Source organism: Gopherus evgoodei, chromosome 1, assembly GCF_007399415.2.
Source record: "Gopherus evgoodei ecotype Sinaloan lineage chromosome 1, rGopEvg1_v1.p, whole genome shotgun sequence".
NCBI classification, from domain to species: domain Eukaryota; kingdom Metazoa; phylum Chordata; order Testudines; family Testudinidae; genus Gopherus; species Gopherus evgoodei.
In genome coordinates, this window is record NC_044322.1 from 209,715,883 (window position 1) to 209,735,628 (window position 19,746).

At 44.4% G+C, this 19,746-nt stretch overlaps 1 protein-coding gene across 1 annotated transcript in view; it reads right to left on the reverse strand.

Moving 5' to 3' along the window:
• Positions 1-19,746, reverse strand: part of LOC115635249 (fatty acid amide hydrolase-like) — a 42,027-nt gene that overhangs the window by 15,733 nt on the left and 6,548 nt on the right. Inside the window, exons 4-7 of the mRNA XM_030533661.1 lie at positions 7,330-7,470; positions 4,230-4,292; positions 1,537-1,657; positions 898-990 (exon numbers count right to left, since the gene is read on the reverse strand). Coding sequence (XP_030389521.1) covers positions 898-990; positions 1,537-1,657; positions 4,230-4,292; positions 7,330-7,470 — 418 coding nt within the window. The remainder of the gene's footprint in view (positions 1-897; positions 991-1,536; positions 1,658-4,229; positions 4,293-7,329; positions 7,471-19,746) is intronic.

Consider the following 19,746-nt stretch of genomic DNA (forward strand, 5'->3'; position numbering starts at 1 on the left):
TTTCAGAATAAAATCAAATTTTACTCAAGTTTCTTGAATTCCAAAGACTTCTGAAAATTTCATTTCAGCATCAGGGAAACAGGGTGTTCCCCAAAAGAAATGTGGCATTGACATCCTTGTCAGTTTCACAACTGCTATGGAATGCCAGTTTTACTCAGCTGCTGCCTGGGCTGCCGTAGTGAAGCCAGGAGCCTGCAAGTTTCCAGAGCCCTGGCTCCCACTGGGGCTGGCAGACTCCCTATCAGGGCTATGACCTTGGAACACTGGCAGGTTTCCAATGGAAACATACCTGTGTTCTGGCAAAACATTTTGCTTCAGTGAACGAGCATTTTCCAACGAACTCAAGTCAGAACTCCACTCTCGCTTACATCAACGGTAAGACCCCAATTATAAGAGTCTGGCCAACACTGAGAACTTTTGGAAATCCCATCCTCCAACTCTAGGACTAAGTTTACTGACTTCCTGCTTTGTCAGAATAAGTAGTCTCTCTTTTCCTCCTCCAACCCTCTCCTGGGTTTCATGGGTTAAATGCTGTTAGAAGTTATGATTTGAATACCAGATATGGAATATGCTTTTTATATGCTCATATTCCAGGGCTGGTCTTACTGTTTTAGTCTAGCTACTGTAACTGCAGATTCTACTCTTATTTCTATAAATGCCTACACTTTTCAAATATCTTACCAAGATGTTTGCCTTAACAACAACCTGCAGCAGTGAGTTACACAGGTTAATCACTTTTTGGGGTTGGGGGGGGAGTGTAACATTTCTTTTTATGCATTTTAAACTGAGCTGCTTTTAAGTGCCTTTGAGTGTCCCTTACTGCAGGATACACAAGTGCTTATAACTTCACACAGCATGAGCTGGCCATGCAACACTCCAACCACGAAGGGAACTCACAACTTGAATCTCTTCTTTCAAGCAGACTGGGATTCCATCCAGAAGAGAAAGGGGGCATTTATTCCTGTAACGAGTAGTGGCGGCTTCAGCCATCTGGAAAGAGAGAAAGATTTTATCTTAGCTGGACAATGGGATATGTCTAAGAAGACGGACATGAACAATATTGCAAACTAAATACAACCCAGAGAGATCTCCGCATGATGCGTCCAAACCCTTTTACCACGCGTGAGAGGAGAGAAGCTACTGATCCATTATGTTTAGGTCCGGAGGTCATGGAGCAAAAGGAGCCACAGGGTGGGAAGAATAGTATGGACATCCCAGAGAAACACATCCTGGTTTAAGCAACATTCAGTAGGAACTGCAACTCCTGTAATATTAGTCTCCCTCAGGAGTAAGTGAAATTGAGTCATTTATGGCCCTCAGAGGAGGGAATGAGGAAGACGGGAGAAAAGTGAACTATGCACACTTCATTCCAGCAATCCTATCCCAGGATCTGAGAACATCTATGCAGGAGATCAGAACAAGAGCCTCTTAGTCACTCATATCCCCTTCTGCAGGGAAAGTGTGCCCATTCAGGTGACCACTGGCTGCTATCACTCTAGGGAGGAGGAAGCCCACTCCCAAAAAAGGCAGACATACCTTCTGTATCTGCACCCGGTCCCACTGCACGATTGCTCGGAGAGGGGGGCTGGATTTCTCACAGTCCTCCAGCGAGGAGATAATATTCTGAGCAACCTGTAAGGGTGTCAACTCCCCAGTCCTATAAAAACAGAGGAGAGTTGAGAGACTGGGATCCTGTTACAATTCCCGCCAGAGGTGCTGACTTTGTGTTCCCAGGTGGTGCTCCACCTCCACTCTGCCCCAGGCCCCACCATTACTCCACCCCTTCCCCCCCAATTCCCCACCCCGCCCTACTTCTTCCTACCCCATTCCGCACCCTCCAAACAGCTGATTGAAGAAGGTAGGAGGCACTGGGAGGGAGGTACAAGAGCTGATTGGCAGGGCCACTGGCAGGTGCTGGGAGTGAGGGGGAGAGCTGATCTGCAGGGCTGCCGGTGGGTGCTGAGCACCCACTGGTTTGTTTTGGAGCACTCACAGAGTCAGTGCCTATGATTCCTGGGATGGTTCTCTGCTTCCCAGGCACAGTTCTGAAGGAAACCATCCTCTGGCAGGAAGGTGTCATGCCATCATCCTTTGAGCTGAGAACTAGACTGGAATCAATCAGGAGCTGATCAGTGACACTCTCTAGACAGCTAGTGCTACTGAGCAACATGAAATGCTTCCTTCCCCATGAAAGCTTGTCTCCACAGCACTCCTGGCCCCAGAGAGAGATAGGAGCTGGAAACCCAGTCTGATGTCCGGGAACACTAAGATCAGCTGGAGTGTTGTAGATGATAGAGCTCCGGGTAGAACTATTACACTTTCCTGGCAAAGGGTCCAAGGCTGCTGTCATAACATTTTTTCCCAGATCTGGACCTTAGCGTCCAAAATATGGGTGTTAGCATGAAAACCTCCAAGCTTAGTTACCAGCTTGGACCTGATAACGCTGCCACCAGCCAGGGATTTTTACAGTGCCTAGCTCACTGTGGTCTCCCCAAAACCTTCCCTGGGGGACCCCAAGACTCAGATTCCTTGAGTCTCACAACAAAGGGGAATAAACCATTTCCCTTCCCCCTCCTTCCTTCCAGGTGTTCCCTCCCTGGGTTCCTGGAGAGATATACAGAGGCAAGCTCCGTGAATCTAAACAGAGGGACTCCACCCTCCCTGTTTCCGGTCCTGGAAAACACAAGTACTGAGAGGGCTAATCTCTCTTCCCCCCTCACCCAGAGGGTATGCAAAGTCAGGCTAGTAAATTTAACACAAAAGAGATTTTTCCCCTGACTTCTTCCTCCCACCAATTCCCTGGTGAGCTGCAGACTCAATTCCCTGGAGTCCCCACTAAAAAAAACAACTCCAAAAGGTCTTAAAAAGAAAGCAAAGGACATAAAAATGGTCTCTCTGTATTAAGGTGACAAATACAGGGTCATTTGCTTAAAAAAAAAAAAGAATAAACAGCCTTATCCAAAAAAAATACAATTTAACACATTCCAGCAACTACACACATGTAAATACAAAAGAAAACAATATACACCTATGGTCTTACTATCTTTGTACTTACAACTTGGAAACAGAAAATTAGCCAGGAGATAGAAAAATCACTCTAATAGCCGAGAGGGCACAGACACAAGACAAAGAACAAAGAACTCACACCCAAAACTTCCCTCCACCCAGATTTGAAAAAGTCTTGTTTCCTGATTGGTCCTCTGGTCAGGTGTTTCAAGTTACTGGTGTTACTCCTTTACAGGTAAAAGAACATTAACCCTTAGCTATCTGTTTAAGACAGCTGCGGAACTCACTTTGGCCAGAGAGAGGGCTGAACTCAGAGCACAACGCAGAAGTCAACTTTTTGTGAGGTCTCCCACTGACGATGAGGGCTGCAAACAGCCTCACAACATGGCCTTCATAATCAACCCCCCCAAAATGAGCCTTCAGAAAGTCAATGTTCCCTAGGCTGCAGTAACACTTCCAGTAATTCTGGCTCCTAGGTTGATGTGTACACTTGAGAGGCACAGAAAGGTTGCATGAGCTTACGGCATGCATGAGCACAAACAGCTCCCCCACCCCCCAAACCAGGCTTGGGGTGGGCCCCACCTTTCCATTTGTTCTGGCAGTATAATTTGAATTAGCATCAGAGATGGGCCTGAGGCATACAGCTCCAAGAAGTTTGGCCTCAACAAAATCCTCCCCCAATCTCTGGTCACTGCTTCCTAGAATTGGTTTGATCTGTTTGTTCCAGTGACCTCTGGTTTGTTCACACCCACTGGGTGGAACAGTGTCAAACTGGAAGGGCAAGCAGCAGGGAGACTTAGTGGAGGTTCTTCAGGATCCTCAAAGGCTCTGCATTGTGGTGACCTTCCATCCACCTGCTCAACAAGTGACATAAGGAATCTTCCCCTGCTTTCCTACTTCACTGAGAAGATTATGGATAAGCCCAAGAGCTAGAGACTTGGACGTAGGTCCCCCACCTAGCAGCACTTTGCGAGAGTCTGCAATTACTGGAAAAGTGTAAAAACCAACTAGGAAGAGGATTTTTTCAGCAGACTAGAGTGAAGGACTAGAAGTGATGGGATGAAGTTAAGAGGAGGTACATGCAGTAGGCCAAATTTTGGGGGAGAAATTCCTAACACAGATCCGTTAGATACAGAGAGCCACATCAAGCCATGGAGGGGAAAAGGGAAGACAAGATGCCCTAATATTGTAGGTCTTTCCACCAATCATTTAATCTCACCTACCGGTAGCAGTTCAGATAGTCCTGGATCCCTTTGAAACTGAACCCAGTGTTGCCAGGATGAGACCTGCAAAGAGAGAAATATAAAAGTGACAGTCAGTCGCCAAAGAACCTTCCGCGAGACTCACAATGCCAACAATGGTGTGATGAGGTGCTGACTAGGAAAGCATCACCTAGTACTTCAGATTCCAGTGTAACAACCAGAAAACCTGAAATTCAACTAACTGCTTTGGGCCCCTTTGGAAATCCCAGCTGAGGTCTTTAGCTGTTAAGAAATCCCTCACTATAGAATGGTACAATATTCAAAAGTGCCTATGGAGTCTGAGTCATGGAATTTAGCGTTTCAAATCATTTCGGTACATTTGAATATTTTGCCTGAAGTCTTTTTAAATACAAAACTTAAATACACTGATAGACACACATTAGAGCTACCAGCAACTGAAGTCCAGAGTTTGTGAGAAGGTTTAAGGAATAACTTGCCACAGAGAAGATATTATTACCTGCATAGCACGAACAGCATGCTAAGCACGTTAGAGACTATACAAAACCCATGTTCCTTCCCCAAAAAGCTTGCACTCAAAACACAAATAATAATTCAACATGCCAATAAGCCTAACAAGGATCTAATCTATAGCTTTCTGTATTTTCTGGTGTGGAATATGTTAGAACAACAAGACAGACATGTACAAATCAGTTAAAACAGGTTAATTGGTAAGAGACAAATCTGCATTTGACCTGTGTATGTTCTAAACAAACATAAAACTTTCCTAAGTACGTGGGTGATGAAGGCCTTGCCTTTAAACATGTTAGCTAGTAAGTCTGAACTACGTGCTGTTAAAAAAAAAAAAAAAAAATGTATGAGAACCTAATGTTGACCAGTTTCAACACCTTTCAAAAACATGTTTCACTGGTCATAGTCAACACAGCTAACAAATTGGTGGGGGAAAGGCAGCAGCCCAGGGTAGAGCCTAGGATTGATTATGAGCAACTAACATGTTTTTAAAAGTTCACAGAATCATAGACTATCCAGGCTGGAAGGGACCTCAGGAGGTCATCTAGTCCAACCCCCTGCTCAAAGCAGGATCAATCCCCAACTGAATCATCCCAGCCAAGGCTTTGTCAAGCCTGACCTTAAAAATCTCTAAGGAAGGAGATTCCACCACCTCCCTAGGTAACCCATTCCAGTGCTTCACCACCCAGTGAAAAGGTTTTTCCTAATATTCAACCTAAACCTCCCCCACTCCAACTTGAGACCATTACTCCTTGTTCTGTCATCTGGTACCACTGAGAACAGTCTAAATCCATCCTCTTTTAAACCCCCTTTCAGGTAGTTGAAAGCATCTATCAAATCCCCCCTCATTCTTCTTGTCTGCAGACTAAACAATCCCAGTTCCCTCAGCCTCTCCTCATAAGTCATGTGCTCCAGCCCCCTAATCATTTTTGTTGCCCTTCACTGGACTCTTTCCAATTTTTCCACATCCTTCTTTTAGTGTGGGGCCCAAATCTGGACACAATACTCCATATGAGGCCTCACCAATGCCAAATAGAGGGGAATGATCACGTCCCTCAATCTGCTGGCAATGCCCCTTCTTATACAGCCCAAAATGCCATTAGCCTTCTTGGCAACAGGGCACACTGTTGACTCATATCCAGCTTCTCGTCCACTATAACCCCTAGGTCTTTTTCTGCAGAACTGCTGCCTAGCCATTTGGTCCCTACTCTGTAGCAGTGCATGGGATTCTTCTATCTTAAGTGCAGGATTCTGCACTTGTCCTTCTTAAACCGCATCAGATTTCTTTTGGCCCAATCCTCCAATTTGTCTAGGTCCCTCTGTATCCTATCCCTACCCTCCAGAATATCTACTACTCCTCCCAGTTTAGTGTCATCTGCAAATTTGCTGAGGGTGCAATCCATTCCATCCTCCAGATCATTAATGAAGATATTGAACAAAACTGGCCCCAGAACCAACCCTTGGGGCACTCTGTTTGATATCGGCTGCCAGCTAGACAAGGAGCCATTGATCACTACCCATTGAGCCCGACAATCTAGTCAGCTTTCTATTCACCTTATAATCCATTCATCCAGCCCATACTTTGTTAACTTGCTGACAAGAATACTGTGGGAGACCATATTAAAAGCTTTGCTAAAGTCAAGGAATAACACATCCACTGCTTTCCCCTCATCCACAGAGCCAGTTATCTCATCATAGAGGGCAATTAGGTTAGTCAGGCATGACTTGCCCCTGGTGAATCCAGGCTGACTGTTCCTGATCATTTTCCTCTCCACTAAGTGCTTCGGAAATTGATTCCTTGAGGACCCTCTCCATGATTTTTCCAGGGTCTGAGGTGAGGCTGACTGGCCTGTAGTTCCCCGGATCATCCTCCTCCCCATTTTTAAAAGATAGGAACGACATTAGCCTTTTTCCAGTCATTGGGACCTCCCCCGATCGCCATGAGTTTTCAAAGATAATGGGCAATGGCTCTGCAATCACACCCGCCAACTCCATTAGCACCTCGGATGCAGTGCATCTGGCCCCATGAACAGTTTACATCCATCCATGACAGTACTTCAGTCATGTGAGTTATCCCACCAAGTCTCTGTTATTCCAATCACATCATAGTTCCTTGACTGTGCCAGGACTTCCAGTTCTCCCTGCTTGTTTCCCAGGCTTCTTCCATTTGTGTATAAGCACTAAGTTGCTAAAACTGGGCTAAAAACATTTAAGTACCTAGCATAAAAACAGTACATAATTCAAATGCATCCGAATTCAAAACAGATTTCCCCTGCAGTCTAGACAAGGGTTAATGAAGTAAGGGGAGCTTTCGGTATCAGAAGGTGCAGAGATAGCATGGGGAGATACTGAGTAAGGACACAAACTGCAAAGTAAGAGAAAGGAAAGGATGCTGCACATTAGAATTCAGAACGCATCCAGGGGGGGAAAAATTCCTTATAACTTGGACCACTGTTTAAGACATACAGAAAGTCACTTTGTTTTGGGAAACCTAGTTTTGTCCAGACTACGGACAATGACATAATGACCCAGTACTGCATTAATATACACACACACACACACACGCCCCCTACTCCTTAAACATCATGCTGACCTGGTCTCCATCAACTGCTCGAGAATCTCCAATGTGTTTTTAGTCTCAGGCTTTTCCTCTCTTCCCTCAGGAGCAACCTCTGGAATAAACGTGGGGTCTTCACGGATATCAAGATAGTGCATGAGAGTGAAGTTATTCATCCTGCAAGAGAGATGGAGAGTCACTGCTGGAGCTTGTAAGCCCCACCCTAATGTTTTAATTCACAAATATTTTGTTAAAAGGAAAATGCTTCTGGAGAGTTCTCCTTTTGAACAATGTGCGCTGTTTTGCAGAACTACTAGAAAACAATTCTCTGTCATCATGTCCTCTGCAGAGGTGGAGCAGAAGGATTACTAGGTTAATCATTAATTTGTACATTCCAAGGCCAGTAGGGTTCACTGAGCTGACCTCCTGGAAAACACAGGCCATAAAACTTCCCCAAAATAACTCCTAGAGCAGATCCTTTATATATTATGAAGGACAGCACATCACCATGGATCAATGCCCACACAATTCTCTTATTATTGAGAAGGAGGGTCCCAGGAAGAAACCAAGGTCATTTAGAAATGAACATCCTAGGTTGAGGAACATCCGGATCCACGAGCAATTCTTGGACAGTGTCCATGTGGAGACAGCTGAGGTAGCTGTCCCAGTACACAGGACTGCTGACACACCACTGGTGGAGGAGATGTCTCAGGGTGGACCCTGGCAGCTGGTTACTTCTGGCAGCAAGCAGTGTACCACCCCTGCTCCGAACCCTCACGCTGTGATAATAGGTAACCATTATGCTCTTCTTGATACAGGAGAGAAGGAATCACCCCCTACAGTAGAGGAGGAGAAGCATCATACCCCAAAGGCTGGGAGGTCTGCTGCCACCACTGCGAATAGGAAACGTAGGGTAGTGGTAGTCGGAGATTCTCTTCTGAGGGGGACGGAGGCTCCCATCTGTCGCACTGACAATTCATCTCGAGAGGTATGCTGCCTGCCGGGGGCCCGTATCCAAGACGTTACAGAGGCATTGTCGAGGATTATCCAGTTCTCTGACTACCACCCCGTACTACTCATCCATGTGGGCACAAATGATACTGCGAGGTGTGACGCTGAGCGGATCAAGAGTGATTACAGGGCTCTGGGAATATGGGTGAAGGAGTTTGGAGCACAGGTGGTATTCTCTTTCATCCTGTCTGTCAACGGTAGGAGCCCAGGAAGAGACAAGTGCATTGTGGAGGTGAATGCCTGGCTGCGAAGATGGTGTTGCCAGGAGGGCTTTGGCTTCCTCAACCACGGGATGCTATTTGAGGAAGGACTGCTAGGCAGAGATGGCGTTCACCTTTCGAGGAGGGGAAAGACTGTATTTGGACACAGACTGGCTAACCTAGTGAGGAGGGCTTTAAACTAGGTTCGACGGGGACTGGTGAGCAAAGCCCACAGGAAGTGGAGAACATGGAGTCCTGGGAGATGGTCGGAAATAGGAGGGAGCTTGGGCTATAATGGCAGAGAGAAAGGAGGGTCAGGGCAAAACTGGGAGGCAAGGTCAAATCAGGATCTTAGATGCCTATATACAAATGTGAGAAGTACAACTGACATTGCTGGCATCACCGAAACCTGGTGGGATAATACACATGATTGTAATGTTGCTCAGGAAGGACAGACAGACAGGGGAAAAAGGGAGGAGGTATTGCCTTATATATTAAAAATGTACACACTTGGACTGAGGTGGAGATGGACATAGGAGATGGAAGTATTGAGAGTCTCTGGGTTAGGCTAAAAGGGGTAAAAAGCAAAGGTGATGTCATGCTAGGGGTCTACTACAGGCCACATAACCGGGTGGAAGAGGCTTTTTTTAAACAACAACTAACAAAATCATCCAAAGCCCAAGATCTGGTGATGGGGGACTTCAACTATCCAGATATATGTTGGGAAAACAACACAGCAGGGCACAGACTATCCAATAAATTCTTGGACTGCATTGCAGACAACTTTTTATTTCAGAAGGTTGAAAAAGCTACTGGGGGGAAGCTGTTCTAGATTTCATTTTAATAAATAGGGAGGAACTCGTTGAGAATTTGAAAGTGGAAGGTAGCTTGGGTGTAAGTGATCATGAAATCAGAGTTTGCAATTCTAAGGAAGGGTAGAAGGGAGTACAGCAAAATATAGACAACTGATTTCAGGAAGGTGGATTATGGTAAGCTCAGAGAGCTGATAAGTAGAGTCCCATGGGAATCAAGAGTGAGGGGAAAAATGACTGAGGAGAGTTGGCAGTTTTTCAAAGGGATGCTATTAAGGGCCCAAAAGCAAGCTATTCCGCTGGGTAGGAAAGATAGAAAATGTGGCAGAAGACCACTTTGGCTTAACCATAAGATCTTGCATGATCTAAAAAAATAAAAAGGAGTTATATAAAAAATGGAAACTAGTACAAAGTTACAATGAATGAATACAGGCAAACAGCACAGGAATGCAGGGGCAAGATTAAAAAGGCAAAGGCACAAAATGAGCTCAAACTAGCTACGGGAATAAAGGGAAATAGGATGACTTTATCAATACATTAGAAGTAAGAGGAAGACCAAAGACAGAGTAGGTCCACTGCTCAGTGAGGAGGGAGAAACAGTAACAGGAGACTTGGAAATGGCAGAGATACTTAATGACTTCTTTGTTTCGGTCTTCACCGAGAAGTCTGAAGGAATGCCTAACATAGTGAATGCTAAAGGGAAAGGGGTAGGTTTAGAAAAGAAAATAAAAAAAGAACAAAATTATAAATCTCTTAGAAAAGTTAGATGCCTGCAAGTCACCAGGGCCTGATGAAATGCATCCTAGAATACTCAGAGGAGATATCGGAGCCTCTAGCTATTATCTTTGGAAAATCATGGAAGACAGGAAAAGGGCAAACATAGTGCCCATCTATAAAAAGGGAAATAATTACAACCCAGCAAACTACAGACTAGTTAGTTTAACTTCTGTGCCAGGGAAGATAATGGAGCAAGTAATTAAGGAAATCATCTGCAAAACACTTGGAAGGTGGTAAGGGAATAGCCAGAATGGATTTGTAAAGAACAAATCATGTCAAACTAATCTGATAGCTTTCTTTGATAGGATAACAAGTCTTGTGGATAAGGGAGAAGCGGTGGATGTGGTATGCCTAGACTTTAGTAAGGCATTTGATACGGTCTCGCATGATATTCTTATCAATAAACTAGGCAAATACAACTTAGATGGGGCTACTATAAGGTGGGTGCATAACTAGCTGGATAACCGTACTCAGAGCGTAGTTATTAATGGTTCCCAATCCTGCTGGAAAGGTATAACAAGTGGGGTTCCGCAGGGGTCTGTTTTGGGACCGGCTCTGTTCAATATCTTCATCAACGACTTAGATATTGGCATAGAAAGCAAGCTTATTAAGTTTGCAGACGATACCAAACTGGGAGGGATTGCAACTGCTTTGGAGGATAGGGTCATAATTCAAAATGATCTGGACAAATTGCAGTAACGGTCTGAGGTAAACAGAATGAAGTTTAACAAAGACAAATGCAAAGTGCTCCACTTAGGAAGGAACAATCAGTTTCACACATACAGAATGGGAAGAGAATGTCTACGAAGGAGTACGGCAGAAAGGGATCTAGGGATTGTAGTGGACCACAAGCTAAATATGAGTCAGTGTGATGTTGTTGCAAAAAGAAAAAAAAAAAAAGCAAATGGGATGCATTAACAGGTGTGTTGTGAGCAAGACATGAGATGTCATTCTTCCGCTCTACTCTGCGCTGGTCAGATTTCAGCTGGAGTACTGTGTCCAGTTCTGGGCACCGCATTTCAAGAAAGATGTGTGGAAACTGGAGAGGATCCAGAGAAGAGCAACAAGAATGTTTAAAGGTCTTGAGAATATGACCTATGAAAGAAGGCTGAAGGAATTGGGTTTGTTTAGTTTGGAAAAGAGAAGACTGAGAGGGGACATGATAGCAGTTTTCAGGTATCTAAAAGGGTGTCATAAGGAGGTGAGAGAAAACTTGTTCATCTTAGCCTCTAAGAATAGAGCAAGAAGCAATGGGCTTAAACTGCAGCAAGGGAGGTTTAGGTTGGACATTAGGAAAAGGTTCCTAACTGTCAGGGTGGTTAGACACTGGAATATAATCTGCTTAGGGAGGCTGCGGAATCTCCATCTCTGGAGATATTTAAGAGTAGGTTAGATAAATGCTTATCAGGGATGGTCCAGACAGTATTTGGTCCTGCCATGAGGGCAGGGAACTGGAATCGATGACCTCTCGAGGTTCCTTCCAGTCCTAGAGTCTATGAATCTATGAATCCCCAGGGATCAGAGCCTGCTTCTGCACTCATAGTGGAACTTAGTGTGATGACAAAGCAGATCTTCAATAGCTACACCTTTCTGCAGCTGGAGACATCAACAAAAGTCGTCAAAGGAGACATCAGCTTTAACTAGCATTGCAAAGTTCTGTCACCTGAGAAGAATAAAATTTTTCCTGCTAGGTTGAATAAAATATTTTTCCTTCCAGTGATCACTGTACTAAGACTGAGGCAGATTTTGTGCCTGCGCAGGTAAATATTCATGACAATTTGGCAAAGGCAGGTTAGAGCCAAAGATCAAGTCATGAATGACCACTCAGCCATTTTGTCACCAAATGGGTTGCAGACTGCAATGCCCTCGCACCATCTTGTGATGTCCACATGATATACACCAGTTATTTTATAGTACTCTTCCTCTTTTACAACTTATTTCCAAATGTTGGGATCCCAGCTACCCTAGTCTGCTTGTTTTGCAATTCCTCCTACTTCCTAGAATATGTCAAGTCCTTATCTGTCAACCTGCAGACACCCAAATTGTAACACAAGGAAAAATCCTGGCCCCATTAAAGTTAATGGGAGTTGTGTCCAGTCTAGCCAGGATTTCATCCCCAAGACAAAAATGAGAGTTAAAAAGAAAAAAGTACAAGCAACTTTAAGTGATGTGGAGTTAATTTTGTAAACATATATACCATGGCCTACATCCTCAAGCAACATGGGAAATGGAGAATCCTGATGATAATATACAGTAGTGAAAATGAGAGATATCAAGATCAGCATCAAAAGAAGATGTGTGTGGCTAAAACGCAAGACATTTTAGTGACCTGGCAAACGTAGGGAGCCCTTCTGCAATTGGAACTTCATTTTTTATGCCTGAGAATAAGCAGAAGAGGGATTATAATAAAAACCAAAGTCTCTGCATGGCAAAGAAAAGGTAACTATACAGCTGAAGACAGACCACCACCAGGTTAACAAGATTCTTTATATTATACTTCTTTAGAATTTATAAAAAGCCCCTTGTCCAATGCATTTTGTACTTTTTCATATCGCAGATAAGGAACAAGCGAAGTGGGAATCTTATCATCCTGGCTCTGCTTTGTTTACTTCTTTGTTAATCAAAGTTGTCCAACTCTAGAAATAGAGTCTCTCACTTAAGAATCCTGATAGTCTATCAAGCTGCTCCTGTCTCAAAAATACCAAAGCATCGGTCAAGCTCCAAGTAATGATACTTCCTGCTTTCTACAGTCCAGTACAGGATTCCTTTTTTAGGATATGAAGAGGCTTCTTTTCCACCAGCTAAGCTCGAACACTCCATGTCCTTCTTTGCTAGGTACTTCTGTGATATGAATTCAAATAAGGATTCAATCTGCAGAGAACACTGAAATTGGAGTGGGAGCAAAACATGCAAGGAGAGCAGACCCAAACTGCAGAGTGACACTGGACAGATTATTAGAACTGGAGACTTGCAGGCAGGCAGAGGAGATTTGGTCCTAGAAAGCCCTGCACTCCCAGAGAGAAAATAAGCAGCACAGATACAAAACGAGGGCATGTATTCATATGCAAGCAATTGCACTAATCCTATAAAAGAAAGGATATTTTTGTCTTGTCTCCATAACAGCACCCTAATATGACTTTTGTGCAATCAAGTACTGTAGATGCCACAGGGAAGGTGTGAGGACTGGGAATCAGGAGGCAAATTAGGAGCTGCAGCAGCACAGGAGCCAGCAAACAGAGCTGTAAACAGGGGAGTTTGAGTGGAAGTTCTCAAGGGGAGTTTGAAGGGAAGAGGAAGAGAGCCAGGCTAGTGAAGGCAGTGTGGGGTCTGGCAGTGTTTTGGTGCTCATTGGGGGTTTGTGTTGCAGTGGTGTTTCGGTTTAGTTTGTGTTTCCCAGACTAATAGGACTTAGGGCTTGTCTACATCAGAAAGTTGCAGCGCTGGTGAGGGAGTTACAGCGCTGCAACTTAGGAGGTGTACACATCTGCAGGGCACCACCAGCGCTGCAACTCCCTGTTTGCAGCGCTGGCCGTACTCCCGTTTTGTCTCGGGTGTAGAGGATCCAGCGCTGGTGATCAAGTATAGACACTTACCAGCGCTTTTCTTGACCTCCGTGGAATAAGCAGGTATCCCAGCATACCTGAGGAAGCCTCTGGTAATCAAGCTGGTCTCCTTCCCCGGCTTGCTCTCGCGTTCCCCGAACCCCCGAGCAAGCAGGTCTCCTTCCCTGCGGTTTGCAGGGGGGTTCAGGGAACACGAGAGCAAACCGCAGCGAAGCTGGTCTCCTTCCCCGGTTTGCTCTCGCGTTCCCCGAACCCCCCTTGAAGCCGCCCAACAGCGCTGCAGTGTGGCCACATCTAACACCACTTGCAGCGCTGGTTGCTGTAAGTGTGGCCACTCTGCAGCGCTGGCCCTATACAGCTGTACTAATACAGCTGTAACAACCAGCGCTGCAAAATTTTAGATGTAGACATGGCCTTAGGTGAGAAGGCTACGACAGATACAGAGGCAGCAGTTATAGTGACCCAAGTGGTGGAAGACACAATGAAGATGACTGGATGTGGAAGCTGCAGCATGTACATGATCCTGGAGGGGGTACCCGAAAAAAAAAGAGAGTTTCATCTGCATGAAGAGCCGCCTGATAGAGCTGGTGGAAGAAGAGATTTGAGGATTGGAGAAGCAGGTGGAAACGCTGGCTGAGTTTAGAAAGGAGTTGAAACAGATGATGGAGCAAAGACATGAGGAGGCTGAAGGGAAAAGCTCAGACTTGCAGACGGAAGCAGGACCAAAGAATTCTGAGGGGAGACTGCTAGGTGAGGAAAGTGGACAGTGGAAGCATGTGACTAAGAGAACCAGAGAGAGGAAAAGATGGGCCAGTGATGGAGCAACAGAGCTCAGGAACAGGTTTGCGGAGTTGGAAAATGAAGAAGGGGCACAGCAGGTGGTCACTGAAGGTGAGAGGGCAAGGAAGAAGAGAAGAGCAGCTAGTTCTATAGGAAGAGGGGAAGCATCAATGGAGATGACGACACCAGATATGAGCCCCAGGAGGATACGGGATGGGTTGCGGAGGATTGCAAGGGAGAATAGGAATCAAGAGGACCTGCAGCCAGAGGGAACAGGAGATAGACTAGAGAATCGTACCATCACCAGGAAAAGGCATGTTTATGTGATTGGGGACTCCTTACTGAGAAGAACAGACAGGCCTGTAACCAGAGCTGATCCAGAGAACAGAAGGGTGTGCTGCCTGCCGAGTGCTAAGATACGGGATGTGGACGAGGCTGAAGAGGATCCTAATGGGAGCGGGAAAGAATCTGCTGATTGTCCTTCACGTGAGAACGAATGATATGGCTAGATTCTCGCTGGAATGTATCAAGGGAGACTATGCCAGACTGAGGAAGACACTTAAGGAAATCGAGGCTCAGGTGATCTTCAGTTGGATTCTGCCTGTTCCTACAGAGGGGCAACAAACGTTTGACAAGATTATGACGATCAACAGATGGCTCGGGCAGTGGTGCCATAAGGAGGGCTTTGGGATGTATGGCCGCTAGGAGGCATTCATGGACAGAAGACTGTTCTCTCAGGATGGACTTCACCTGCGTAGGGAGGGAAATAGACTTTAAGATGGAGGCTGGCACAACTGATTAAGACAGCTTTAAACTAGGAACTGGGGGGAGATGTCCAGGTAATCGCCCCGCTGGATTTTAACACTGAGAGGGAAGAAAACGAAGAAAGAAAGGATACAGCTATGGGTAGGAGAATGGACATAAGGAGGAAGGGTAGTGTAGATAGTCTAATAGGTGATACTGGCAGTAGAATGTCTGGGCCTAGTCAGGTGAAGAATGTGAGCGAAGCCAAATCAGCAAAAATTAAGATGTTTGTACACTAATGCGAGGAGCCTAGGTAACAAAATGGAGGAACTAGAGTTACTGATTCAGGAAGTGAAGCCAGCTATTATAGGGATAATGGAAACATGATGGAATAGAAGTAATGACTGGAGTACAGGTATTGAAGGGTATGTGCTGTTTAGGAAAGACAGAAATAAAAGGCAAAGGCAGTGGTGTAGCATTGTATATCAATGATGAAACAGACTGTAAAGAAATTAGTGATGGAATGGGTGAGAGTCTGTCTGGGCAAAAATCACATTGGGGAAGAAAGCTACTAGAGCCTCCCCTGGGATAGTGCTTGAGGTGTGCTATAGACCGCCGGGATCTGATTTGGCTATGGATAGAGACCTTTTTAATGAAGTAAATACTAATGGGAATTGTCTGACCATGGGAGACTAACTTTCCAGATGTAGACTGGAGGACAAATTCTAGTACTAATAATAGGGTTCAGATTTTCCTGGATGCGATAGCTGATGGATTCCTTCACCAAGTAGTTGCTGAACCAACAAGAGGGGATGCCATTTTAGATTTGGTTTTGGTGAGTAGTGAGGACCTCATAGAAGAAATGGTTGCAGGGGACAACCTTGGTTTGAGTGATGATGAGCTAATTCAGTTCAAACTAAATGGAAGGATAAACAAAAACAGAACTGGGACTAGGGTTTTTGATTTCAAAAGGGCTAACTTAAGAATTAAGGAAATTCGTTAGAGAAGTGGATTGGACTGAAGAACTTGGGGATCTAAAGGCGGAGGAAGCCTGGAATTACTTCAAGTCAAAGTTGCAGAAACTATCAGAAGCCTGTATCCCAAGAAAGGGGAAAAAAAAAAACTCAGGCAGGAGTTGTAGACCAAGCATCTCAGAGAGGTGATTAAGAAAAAGCAGAAAGCCTACAAGAAGTGGAAGATGGGAGAGATCAGCAAGGAAAGCTACCTTATCGAGGTCAGAACATGTAGGGATAAACCGAGAAAGGCCAAAGGCCATGTAGAGTTGGACTTTGCAAAGGGAATTATAACCATATAAATAAGAAGAAAACAAAGAAAGAAGTGGGACTGCTGAATACTGAGGATGGAGTGGAGGTTACGGATATTCTAGGCATGGCCCAATATCTAAACAAATATTTTGCCTCAGTCTTTAATGAAGCTAATAAGGAGCTTAGGGATAATGGTAGGATGACAAATGGGAATGAGGATCTGGAGGTAGGTATTACCACATCTGAGATAGAAGCCAAACTCAAACAGCTTAATGGGATGAAATCAGGGGGCCCAGATAATCTTCATCCAAGAATATTAAAGGAACTGGCACATGAAATTGCAAGCCCATTAGCAAGAATTTTCAATGAATCTGTAAATTCAGGGGTTGTATCGTACGGAGAATTGCTAACATAGTTCCTGTTTTTAAGAAAGGGGAAAAAAAAGTGATCCAAGTAACTCTAGGCCTCTTAGTTTGACATCCCTAGTATGTAAGGTCTTGGACAAAATTTTGAAGGAGAAAGTAGTTAAGGACACCGAGGTCAATGGTAATTGGGACAAAATACAACATGGTTTTACAAAAGGTAGATTGTGTCAAACCAACCTGATCTCCTTCTTTGAGAAGGTAGCAGATTTTTTAGACAAAGGAAACACAGTGGAACTAATTTACCTCGATTTCAGTAAGGCATTTGATACAGTTCCACGTGGGGAATAATTAGTTTAATTGGAAAAGGTGGTGACCAATATGAAAATTGAAAGATGGATAAGGAACTGGTTAAAGGGGAGACTACAACAGGTCATACTGAAAGGTGAACTGTCAGGCGGTTACTTGTGGAGTTCCTCAGAGATTGGTTCCAAAGCCAATCTTTTTATTACTGACCTTGACACAAAAAGTGGGAGTGTGCTATAAAGTTTGTGGATGACATGAAGCTGGGAGGTATTGCCAATACAGAGAGGGTTTGGGATATCGTACAGGAAGATCTGGATGAACGTATAAACTGGAGTAATAGTAACAGGATGAAATTTAAAAGTAAAAAAGTGCAAAGTCATGCATTTAGGGATTAATAAAAACAATTTTTGTTATAAACTGGGGATGCATCACTTGGAAATAACAGAGGAGGACGACCTCGAAGTCTTGGTTGATCACGGGATGACTATGAGCTGCCAACCTGATATGGCTATGAAAAAAGCTAATGCGGTCTTGGGATGCATCAGGTGAGGTATTTCCAGTAGAGATAAGGAGGTGTTAGTACCATTATACAAGGCACTGGTAAGACCTCATCTGGAATACTGTGTGCAGTTCTGGTCTTCCCTGTTTAAGGAGGATGAATTCAAACTAGAACAGGTTCAGAGAAGGGTTACTAGGATGATCCCAGGAATGGAAAACCTGTCTTATGAAGAGCTTGGCTTTTTTAGCCTAACCAAAAGAAGGCTGAGGGGAGATAGGATTGCTCTTTATAAATATATCAGAGGAATAAATACCAGGGAGGGAGAGGGATTATTTAAGCTTAGTACCAATGTGGACACAAGAACACATGGATATAAACTGGCCACCAGCAAGTTTAGACGTGAAATTAGACTAAGGTCTCTAACCATCAGAAGAGTGAAGTTCTGGAACAGCCTTCCAAGGGGAGCAGTGGAGGCAAGAGACATCTAGTGTCAAGACTAAGCTTGATAAGCTTGTGGAAGAGATGGCATGATAGGATAGCCTAATTGTGTCAATTAATTCATCTTTGACTATTAGCGGTAAATGTGCCCAATGGCCTGTGATGGGATGTTAGATGGGGTGGGATCTGAGTTACTACAGAGAATTCTTTCCTCGGTTCCTGGCTGGCGAGTCTTGCTCACATGCTCAGGGTTTAGCTGATCGCCATATTTGTGGTCGGGAAGGAATTTTCCTCCGGGGCAGATTGGCAGAGGGCCTGGGGGTTTTTCACCTTCCTCTGCAGCGTGGGGCACGGGTCACTTGCTGAAGGATTCTCTGCACCTTGAAGTCTTTAAACCACAATTTGAGGACTTCAATAGCTCAAACATAGGTCAGGAGTTTGTTACAGGAGTGGGTGAGATTGTGTGGCCTGTGTTGTGCAGTTCAGACTAGAAGATCATAATGGTCCCTTCTGACCTTAAAGTCGATGAGTCTATGAGAAATGTCCATGAGGGTCCTGATTTTAAGGAGTGCTCCATTGTACAAGAGTGTGACAGTTTGTCCTTAATTTGCATTTCTTTTGGAGGTATTCAGTAGCTATAGAACACACTGTAGATCCTACCTAAAACCAGGCATTTTAAAGTGTGCTTAGCACTACAGGGAAGAACTTTAAAATGTATTGGGATCCCCAAGATATTGCCCACCAAATTATAAGCAATACTTGTGGGCTGCATTGCAAGTCTGAATTATTAGTGCCTTTTCAGATCAAAGTGCACACAATTAAGGGCATGTTCATGACTGCATACACTGAAAAGGCAACTGGGAGGTCTGGAATAAACTAAACCAAAACCTTCGATCTGAACACTTCAAAGAGAATTGTCAATTTGGCTCTGACTTTCATGTGACCCATGACACATTGTACCTCAAAGTAGCACCCTGTAATTCCCATATTCATCATCTGTGTATGGTTATGAGATTTCATACAAAGCATGTATATGGAAGGTCACAATCTGCTGAAACAAATTATTTTGTCAAAATATGTATATCATCATTGTGTACGGAGTTAAGATTTTGCTATATGGATGTTATTGAAATATGTTGTGAGTCTGGGAGTCACCCACTGTGTGTTCTTTAGTGGCACCAAAGGAGGTGACCCACACCCACGCAAGTGTTAAATGACCATCACCACCCATTGACCAGCAGGGGAATTGTAAACAAGAGATTTACAAATTAATGAGACAGATGCGCAAGCACCACACACTGGGGATTGCTCCACTCTGTGACTCAGCAAGGTCCACTCAGACATGTTTGGGCTAGTATTTTCCCAGGGACATTAACTGACAGTATAAAATAAATGGCAGTGGCCTCATGAGACTATCCTTCTCCTTCCCCACCTATCTGGAAGTCAACAAGAATGTTTGGAAGAAGAGACTTCGAACTGGAGAGACTTGCCCCAGGCTGAGAAAAGAGAATTCAGCCTGTGTATTAGGAACTATAACCTGCCAGTGACACCCAGTGGGGTAAGAAAAGCTGTTTGATTCAAATCTTACTGAGACTGAAAGTTTAGTGTTTAGAATGTGTTTACTTTTATTTCTTACATAGGCATAAAAGGTCAGTGGCAGTTATTTATGATCACTTTATCTTTCTGTAATCAATAA